Genomic DNA, 9,775 nt, shown 5'->3' on the forward strand with positions numbered 1-9,775 from the left:
CGACATATTATCCAATATGGGAACTTTCCTAACCTGATGCCCTTCTGGGCTACAATTCCCAGGGCTGATGGAATCTTCTGTACCAGCCTTCTGTAACCAGATGTTTTGCACTATTCAGCTTTAGGAATGGGGAGCACGTGGCTCTCCAGATGTTGCTGGGTTGGAACTCCTTTTGGTCCCAGCCAGCACAAGGATGATGGCAGCCCAACATCTGGAGTGTATACCATATTGAACATTACATTTGGAAAGGCGGTATATAGATAAAACTGATATTTATTGTGAAGAAGAATGCTCTTCCTCAGGCAGTCCTCAGGCTTGCAGGATCTACTTTGGGGTTTTTTTTTACTAGAACTCTATGTGATCGACTGATGTAGCCTGGTGCATAAGACATATGCTTAGAATCAGCAAATTCTCAGGCCAGAAATTTGTTTTGAGCATCGGAACAAATAGAGGCTTACACTCTCTCTCTCTCTCTCTCTCTCTCTCTCTCTCTCAAAACAACCCACTGCTGGTTACTGCAAGATTTCTTAATGTTGGAAATAACATTTAGGGCGTTGGTATTATTTTGCAGTTGCTATTGTGAAACCAGCAGCTCTCCAGATATTATTGACCTGCTAACTCTCATCAGTGCTCACCACTGGATAGGGGGAGGAAATGTTAAATATTAGGAGTTAGTTCTACCTATGGTGGGTTCTGTGGTCACACCCTGGTAACAATCACCCTGCTCGCTGTTTTAGCCACAGGATCCTGGTGTAGGAGCCAGAGTCCGTCTTGGGCAGCAGACAAAGGAACTACGGTAATCAATCAAGTGGTGGAGTGAAAGAGGAAGGGAAACGTCAAAGTGGGTGCTAATTAAGAGGTGGGGAGATGATGGCAGGGTGGACACCAGAAGAGCCTGACTGTAACCTCTTGGGCTTGCTGATCGGAAGGTCGGCGGTTCGAATCCCCGCGACGGGGTAAGCCCACATTGCTCTGTCCCATCTCCTGTCAAAATAGCAGTTTGAAAGCATGCCAATGCAAGTAGATAAATAGATACCGCTGCGGTGGGAAGGTAAAACAGCGTTTCCGTGTGCTCTGGTTTCCGTCACGGTGTTCCGTTGCGCCAGAAGCGGTTTAGTCATGCTGGCCATGTGACCTGAAAAGCTGTCTGTGGACAAACGTCGGCTTCCTCGGCTTGAAAGCAAGATGAGCGCCGCAACCCCATGGTCGCCTTTGACTGAACTATCCAGGGGTCTTTTACCTTTTTTCTTTTTTTTACCATGCCCAGGGGGGGGGGGACAACAGTGGCCAGGGACAGTAGCAGCCCACTCCCCGCCAGTGGCTCCTGGCAAAAAGCATTCAGAAGCCTCTTGCCTCTCAAATGGCTAAGCCCCCTGTTCACATTGCGGCCAGCCAGATGCCCCCAACGAGTAGCCAGGTGCGTGTCCTCATCTGCTTGATTTGGCTCGCGAGCGGGGAGTCCTAGCCCTCTCCTGTGTCCAGGTCAGCAGAGCTCAGGCGGGTAGACTGCGTCGGAGGCGGGAGGATCCACGTGGCGCGCGTGTTCCTCGCCTTCCCGAGTTAGGACCCTGCAAGCGCCTCGGAACCAGCGGAGGAGGCGGCTCCGGGAGGCGGAGCTGAGCTCCTTCAAAGGCCCGGCTTGTTTACGCCGCCAAAGCTCCACCGAGCAGCCGAAGGCGGCGGCCGCAGCAACAACCCAGGCAGCCGACGCGGATCACAGCGCCTCCTCATCCTCGTCGTCGTCGTCTCCAGGCCGCCGTTCCTCATGGCGTCTCGGTGGGCGCTTCTCCTCCTGCTCCTGCAGCCGCTGCTCTTGGGCTTCGGCTCGGCTACGGAAGGTGAGCGGCGGTGGCCAGCCCTAACCCCGTGCCTCTTTCGCCCGCCCGCCTTTGCAGCGGGGCGGTCTTGCTCGTTCTCCTTACGAGAGGAGCTCCGAGGGGGCTCCGACCCACCTGCGATCGACGCCCGCGAGGAACCCCCGACACCCACCCTCCCGCGAGCTCACCCCGTTCACACGTGCAAGCTCCCCTTCCCCCCACGTGCCCAAGTCTGCAGGTGTGAAGGCACGCTCGCACCGGTCTGCTGCTACCGGAGCAGCTGAACCCTTGCAGGAAAACTCCGCGATGCCTGCTGTTGCGTTATTTTGGTTAATTTTTATTTCTCAGCCCGGACCCCACGCTGTCTTAATCGGGAGCAAGCCTCCATTGGCACAACAGGGGCTCTGCGGAAGAGAGATTGAGTGGGGGCAGGCGCACTCTGCATATGCTCAGATGCACACCCAGAGGTGGGAGAAAAGGGCGCACCCTCGCTGACTAGTGCACGCATATAAGCGTATGTGATGGGGGCGCTTGATCCTTAGTGCGCATGCTCCCTCTTCTCCTCCCTCAAGCAGAGAAGGGGGCGGTGACGTATCTATTTAATTCCGCTCCGCCGGCTCCTCCCTCTACCCCCTTCGCCATTGGTCCGTGTTGTCTCCAGGCCTTGAGCTTGTTTCCTATTGGTCGCTGCCTTGGGGTGATGTCATTCTTCAGCAGCAGATACTTTGCGGGGTAAACAACCCAGCCACCCCCTTTCGTGGAGAACAGGCTTAGCCACGCCTCCCTGCACGTGGGAGCCCCTTTCGACTCTGGAAGGGGGCGTGGCATCGAGGCCCCTCCCCCTTCTGCTGGAGGGCAGATTCTATACAGTATCTCCATCGGAGCGAGCTTCCAACCTGAAATGCGGAGGAGCCTCTCCCCGTTACTTTCTTACGCATGCTTGCCTAGCTCAGCGAGGACCTTGCAAGCGGGGCTGGCAGGCAGGGACCTACAAGGCGGTGCGCGCTTACCTGAGAGTATTTACCTGAATGGAGCTTACTTTTGAGTAGAGATGCATGTAGTCTTAATGATTAAGCCAGGTTTTAATCGGTGGATTAAACGTGAAAATGCATAAAACATCCTTTGTTCTCATACGAGGCAGAGCGGTGTGCTAGCAGATGTCTGTTGTTTTCGCTACTGGCTGATGGAGGGGAAGATGGAGGGGTGGTGCCAGTTGGATCAAACCAAAGAGGGTTCATTTAGTCTACCATTTTGTCCTCACAGTGGTCACCGAGATATGCACATTCTGGGAAACAAGCAGGACCTGAGCACTTGCGACTGATATTTGGAGGCATTTATTGCCTTTGACTCTGGAACACATGGCCGTTGTGGCTGTTAACCCTTAATAGCCATATCTGCCAGAGATTTGTCTACATTACCAGGCTTTAAAGACATCCAAGTTGGTCGCCATTGGTGACTCTTTGTGGGTGCAAATTGCATTAACTGTGTTTTATTGTTTTCAATACTGTGTGTTAATTGTTACCTGCCCTGAGACCTTGGGGTGAAGGGTGGGTGGTAATATTGTTATTAAAAATAATAATTCAAAACTATTTGGAAGGGTGTGTTGTCTGTTGGCAGCAAATAAGGCTGGACACTGTCTTTCCTTGCTTTAAAAAGAGCATCCATTCCTTGAGCACATCGTAGCTATGGAAGAGGGTCAGTTGTGGGCCAGGCCTTTCCATCTCCCTGATCTGCTGTTGCAATCCATGCCACCACCACCCCACCCCCCATTTCTGCTTTGCTCCCAATTTAGTGTGGCAACTCTGGAACTCCCTGTCTATTGACACCAGACAGGCACCTTCTCTGTATTCTTTAAGGAGCCTGCAAAACATGTTTTTGTTTAGACAAGCCTACCCAGACACGTAGCATGTTAATGTATGTTTTAATCTGTTTTTAGTTTATTGCCGGTTGTCTCTCCTGAATGTTTTAACGAGTTGCTTTTACTGATGATTCTGTTGTTCTCTTTGTAAAGGTCTCTCTGTGTGTCTTACAATCAAGCGTCTGCATAAATTTTATGAAATAAATAAATGAATGAAATAGTTGAGTTCCAGCACTAGGGAAAAATACACCAGGGCAAGAGGTTTTAAAGCAGCCTGATGCAGGGCTGGTTCCTGGGGCACACACACTCTTTTGAATGGCCCCCTCCTCACTGAAATATTTTGATGCTGACGGTCATTTTCCTGTCCCCTCCAGATGCAACCTCTGCCGTCTCCCCGGCTCTCACGGTCAAAACGGCAGCAACTGATCAGGTTTTCGAGCCCGCCAACAGCTTGCCATCCCGGAGCGAGGCGGCTGCAGTCCAGCCCGTCATCGGGATCGGCCAGAGGGTCAAGATGAGATCGAAGGAGAAGAAAGACTTGGGCACGCTGGGTAAGGACTAAAAGACCCCCTAGGAATGTCCTTGCAGCCGCTTTTTGTGTAGGCTGGCTCATTTGACGACGAATTAGTTCAGGCTTCCCCCAGTCTGGTGCCCCTACAGATGGATTAAAACTCCCTCCTAGAGGGGCACCAGATTAAGCAAGGCTGGGTTAGTTTCAACGGAGGCTGTAAGAGCCTTTTGGCAGGGGAATGGATTTCCTCAAAGACTTATTCACTGGACATTTTTAAACAGAGGTGAGATGGCCATTTCTCAAAGATTCTTTAGCTGCGATTGCAGTGGGTAGGACTAGATGACCCTCAGGGTCCCTTCCGACCTTACAATTCTATGTTTCTATGAGGCCAGACTCCACTACATCTGTTGGGTGGGTGGAGGGAATGGTTTCACCCAGCAGGAAGTGGGTAAGGTGTGAAGAGCTGGCATCCTGCGAGCTCTTTCTGCAAACAAGACAGCTGTTTCCTGGTGCAGGGTTCTGAGAATATGAGCCATCATTTTAAAGCCCTTTAAAAACTCTTTTAAAGGGTTTTCTGAAAGGGGGAAGTGTGTGTGCAGTGCAGAGCTACAGAAGGGCTAGTCATACAGCTTCACTCTGCATCTTGCCCTTTCTAGCTGTTTTTTGAGATGAGCCACCCCACCATTTATATATTATATTACATTATATATTACATTACATTACACCCCACATTTTCCTTCAAGGAGCTGAAAGTGCTCCTTGAACATTTTCCTTCAAGGTGCATGCAGTTTCCCCCCCCCCCTCCGCATTTTCTCCACACAACAACCCTGTGAGGTAGATGTAGTGACTGGCACCCAGCGAGCTTCGTGGCTGAGCATGGATTGGAACCCAGGTCTCCCAGCACTCTTAAGCACATACACCACTGGCTCTTTTTTTCCTCTTTTTTGAATGCCTTGGGTGCAGAAAGGCGAAAGAAACATGTTCACACACGTCACTACTTATTTATTTAAGTGTTCAAAACCTGCACTTTCTCAAATGTGTGTCAAGGCGGTTGATGCAGCGTGCAAAGCTATATTTGGCAAAAAGCACCCATTCTGTTGCTTTATGCGGTGTGCTTAAAGTGTGTTGCATCGGTCCTCTTTCTTCTCCCCCACAGGCTACGTGCTGGGCCTTCTTATGATGGTGATCATCATTGCAATTGGAGCAGGCATTGTCGTGGGCTATGCTTATAAGAGGCAAGTGAAGGGCCTTTTCATTGGTCGTTTCTATGTTATTTCCTTTCTCTTTTTTGCATTTATTATATATCCCTTTTTTTTTCCTCTCCAGGGAACTCTCTGTGGGGTACATGGTTCCCCTCCCCCCTCATTTAATCCCCTTTTTCTTTTTTATAATAATATTTATTTATTATAATAATACAATATTATATTTATTTAATATTTCTTTTATAATATTTATTTATTTATTTATAATGCTATTTATGCGTGCTATGGTCCATGGGGTCACAAAGAGTTGGACACAACTAAAAGACTAAACAACAACAACAACATAATATTTATTCATTTTACAAGCACAAACAAACAAACATAAAAACAAACACAAATATTACTTATAAATTCAAATTTTTTCTTAAACAGTGGTATGTGACTCCCCCTAATCCCCTCCATCTGAATTTCATATCCAAACGTCTTTGGCAGTTCCAAAATTCAATACCTCATCAAAATCTACCTATATAAAAAAAGTGTTCTTTAAGCTTAACTTACTGTATTCTCTACATTTACACCGACAGCCTCTAACACATTCACTAAAGGTTTTTAAATGTTACAGTATTTTCCAAGATATAACTTACATTTCTTCCAATCTTCCTCCACCTCCTCTTCTTCCCGGTCGCGGAGTCTCCCAGTCAGTTTGGCAAGTTCTATAAAGTCCAAACCCCTCATTTAATCCCGTGAGGTAGGTTAGGCTGAGAGAACGCAGTGATTACACCCAGTGAGCTTGGTGGCCCAGTGTGGATTTGAACCCTGGTCTCCCAGGTCCTAGTCCGACACTCTTAAACACCGCACCACATCAGCTGTCCCTCGTGTAAAACATTCTCAGCAGATCCCACCCTTTGGAACTCCCTGCCTAATAGCACAAGTCAGGTGCCTTCATTGTACTCTTTCCAACGCCTGCTAAAACACTTTTTGTTTGGGCAAAGCCCATCCAGGAGTTTAGAACGTTGGACATTTATTTTGATGTGCTTTTAGCTTATTGCTGATTTTCATTATTTTTAAAATCTTTTAAATAGCTGTTTTTCATAGAATTGTGGAGTTAGCAGGGACCCCCCCCGAAAAGGGTCATCTAGTCCAACCCAGAAATCACAGCTAAATAATTCCTGACAGATGGCCATCCAACCTCTGTTTGAAAACCTCCAACGAAGAAGTCCACTACCTTCTGAGGCAGTCCACTTAGATTCCAAAAGTTATTCCTACTGTCAAGTTGGAATCTCCTTTCTTATAATTTGAATCCATTGGTTCAGGTCTTACCTGCTCCATTTTCCAAGCCTGCTCCATTTTCCATGTGATGACCTTTAAATGTTTGAAGCTGGCTACCGTATCCCTTCTCAGTCTCCTCTTTCCCAGGCTAAACATACCCAGCTCCTTCAACTGTTCCTCATAAGGCTTGGTTTCTTGACCCTTGATCATCTCAGTCACCGCCCTCTACTGAAATTTTACTTTTACTGATAACTTTATTCTTTTTGTAAACTGCTTTGAGGTTTTTTTATTATTTTGTAACTAAACAGTTTATAATAATAAAGAGTGCACCTCAATTTGGAACCTGCACCACCACCACGTCTGACGGGACCCCCCCTTCTACTTCCCTCCCCAGGGGCAAAGATCTGAAGGAGCAGCACGAGCAGAAGGTTTACGAGCGTGAAATGCAGCGGATCACTTTGCCGCTCTCAGCCTTCACCAACCAAGCCTGTGAACTGGTGGACGAGAACACGATAGAGGTGCACACGAACCAGACCCCCGTGGAGGAAACACACAATGGTGATGCCCCACTGATGGGTCAAGCGGGCACTCCTGGAGCCTGAGGAACATGGGTGGGGGAGATGCCCTACTTGCACCCACAACGACTGAGACTCCTCTCTCTTCTCACCAACGTACATGGGAGTTTCATTTGTATTTCTGGTTTTTTTTCTGTTTGGGGAGGAATAAGAAGCCTGGAAGAGTCTTGACGAGGCTCTGAAGACGTGCAAGGACTCGCTCGCCCATGGTCACCCGTTGTTGGGGCGTTTGGGTCCCAGCTGCATGAAACTGAATGCCACTGGATGGTCTGGTGTGGCCTTGAGCCTCTTGCGAGGTCCAGCTCTTCCTTCTGCCCCCCAATGGAGGGCGGGGAAGAGAAAATGCAGCACCTGCCTCCTGCTGTATAAACTGCACAGTCTCTCTCCAGTCCGGAAGTACTGTCTATATCACCTCCTCTCAATCTTCTTCCACGGAGATGGCTTCCACCAGTCCTGGTGCCTGCATATCTGTTACAAGTGGGGAGCTGTAGTGTAGGTGAGCTTAAAAGGCAAAAGTATTCGAACATTTGAATGTATTTTTATTTTTTCCTAAAGTGGAAGGCTGCTGTCAGAAGCAGCATAGCCCTCCTTACAAGCCCCTGTATTTAACAGCCACAGTTTTCTTTATAGCTTGGTGCTTAAACGGCCTTTTCAAAAAACAGTCAAGGAGGAAGCTTCCCAAATGGGAGTGCTTTTTTTAGGTGGGGGGGGGTGGGCGAGCCGGGCTGTCCCTAGTGAGCTCTCTGCAAAATATGTATCTTCTGTCTTACATACTCCAGGACTTCTAAGGCCAGGGACAGATTCTTACATGTGGGAAGTTTCAATTTACAGCGATCTTTTCCTTCGTGGTCTTTGTTGAGCACAGCGAGACAGCTCAGGTATGTTTCCTTCTCCCCTCCCAGCACACTTTGGGGTTTAGCAGATATAGAAACGAGAGGGATCCTAGCCACCCCCAAAGGCATGCTGCAGAGGGACATTTCCAGAAAGACGACGTCAAGGCAACGCTAGGACCACAGGAGGGAAGAGGGCTCTTGTGCTCGAATCCTGCTGGCAGGTTTCCTACAGGCATCCGATTGGCCTCTTAAGAGGGCAGGATTCTAGGTGAGATGGGCCACTGGCCTCACCCAGCAGGCTTCTCTTAACATTCTTAGATCTGCCCAGACAGTGCCGGCTCAAGCGCAAAAGCTCCTTCACTTCCATTTCGGAGCCAGCCAATGACTAAGTGATGGATGGCCTTCCCTTGCGTTGGGGTTAGTAGTTCAGGGGTTTTTCATAGCGCTGGGCCAGATCCTCTGTAGCAGCTGTGCAAGCCAAGTGGTGGGGTGATTTATACGGTGGCTTTGTCAGGCAGCATTTGAGGCAGAGAACCAGGACCAAGGAAGTTCTCCTGCGATGCTCTTTGTTAGGCGTAAAGCACACACACTTCTGTTCCGCCAACAAATAACTCACTTTAGCCATACTGACTTTTTAAAAACAAACCCTTCACCACTCAAGGAAGGTGGACCAGCTGCTGAGAGTGAAGGTTTCTTGTATGTTCTAGTTATGCAAGACAGAGATGGGTTTTTTTATTATTATTAAATAAAGAAGTTTCAATGCCTTTGAACACCATTTCTTTGTAAGTGTTTTTAAATACCTCATGAAGTATGAAATTAAATAAAAAAAGAAATGTTCAGGTTGTATTTGTGTTATTCTGTGGAATGGTCAAGTGTTGCAACTAGAAAAATACAGCTGCCTTATTTTTGAGTCAGATCGTTGATCCACCTAGGCCAGTGTTGTCTGCACTGACTGGCAGCAATGATTCTCCCAATGGTCCCAGCTTTTATCCACTTAAAAAGCAATTTTCATCTTTGGTATTCCTTAAAATGGGGAGGCTAGTGGTGTGGTGAAACAGGTAAGTACACAACCCCACCCTATCAGTTGATTAAAGGATTTTAACCCTTTCTCCCACTCTTCAAAATATTATGGTGAGCTCATCTATGTTATGGTGCTTTCCCACCATTTTGCAGCCAACCCTAAAACTGCTGGGCTGAGAAGGGTAGAAAATTTTTATTGGGTTGGAGATGAGCTTCGCTTACGTTAAAAGCAGGGATATGAGAAGGAAGCTCGCTGGCCCTCCAAACTTCCAGCAGTCCCAACCAGCAGTGCCAATTGCGAGGGATGATGGGGATTGTAGTCCATTGACAGCAGGTTCCCCATCCCTGCCTTACAAGACAGGAGGAAGGAAAGGGTAGCTTCACAAAATAGAAAGGTGGCCACCCTTCCCAAAATGCACTGCAGCAGTTTGGTTGCTGCTGCTCCTTAATCTCTAGAACAAAGAAAAACTGTCAGACCACAAGGAATTCCCTAAGGTCTCCCTCTGATGCCCACCTCCCCTCTTTGTCCCTCCACCCTTTTTATATCCCAAGTTGCTCAACACAGCTTATGGCACATCTGCAACAGCCCTCAGAACTGGGTTTCAAGACCAGCAACAGCAAACTCTGCTTTGATCCAAAACCGGCCACATTTTGAAGACGTTGGCCATCCCTTTTAACACACAAGCCACA

General features: G+C 48.2%; 1 protein-coding gene across 2 annotated transcripts; it reads left to right on the top strand.

Annotated features, from left to right (window-relative positions):
• Positions 1 to 264: 264 nt before the first annotated feature.
• Positions 265 to 8,902, top strand: PIK3IP1 (phosphoinositide-3-kinase interacting protein 1). 2 transcript variants are annotated; one of them, XM_035097805.3, is made up of 4 exons: positions 265 to 1,838; positions 4,050 to 4,226; positions 5,343 to 5,421; positions 7,052 to 8,902. In XM_035097805.3, the coding sequence occupies exons 1-4, from the start codon at positions 1,766 to 1,768 to the stop codon at positions 7,257 to 7,259; spliced, it is 537 nt and encodes a 178-aa protein (XP_034953696.3). In that variant the 5' UTR covers positions 265 to 1,765; the 3' UTR covers positions 7,260 to 8,902. The 2 variants fall into 2 exon arrangements, with proteins under 2 accessions (XP_034953696.3, XP_088515914.1); XM_088659788.1 differs by lacking the exon at positions 265 to 1,838 and adding an exon at positions 2,526 to 2,815.
• The last annotated feature ends 873 nt before the right edge of the window (positions 8,903 to 9,775 follow it).

This window comes from Zootoca vivipara, chromosome 16, assembly GCF_965207765.1.
Source record: "Zootoca vivipara chromosome 16, rZooViv2.hap1.1, whole genome shotgun sequence".
NCBI classification, from domain to species: Eukaryota; Metazoa; Chordata; class Lepidosauria; order Squamata; family Lacertidae; genus Zootoca; species Zootoca vivipara.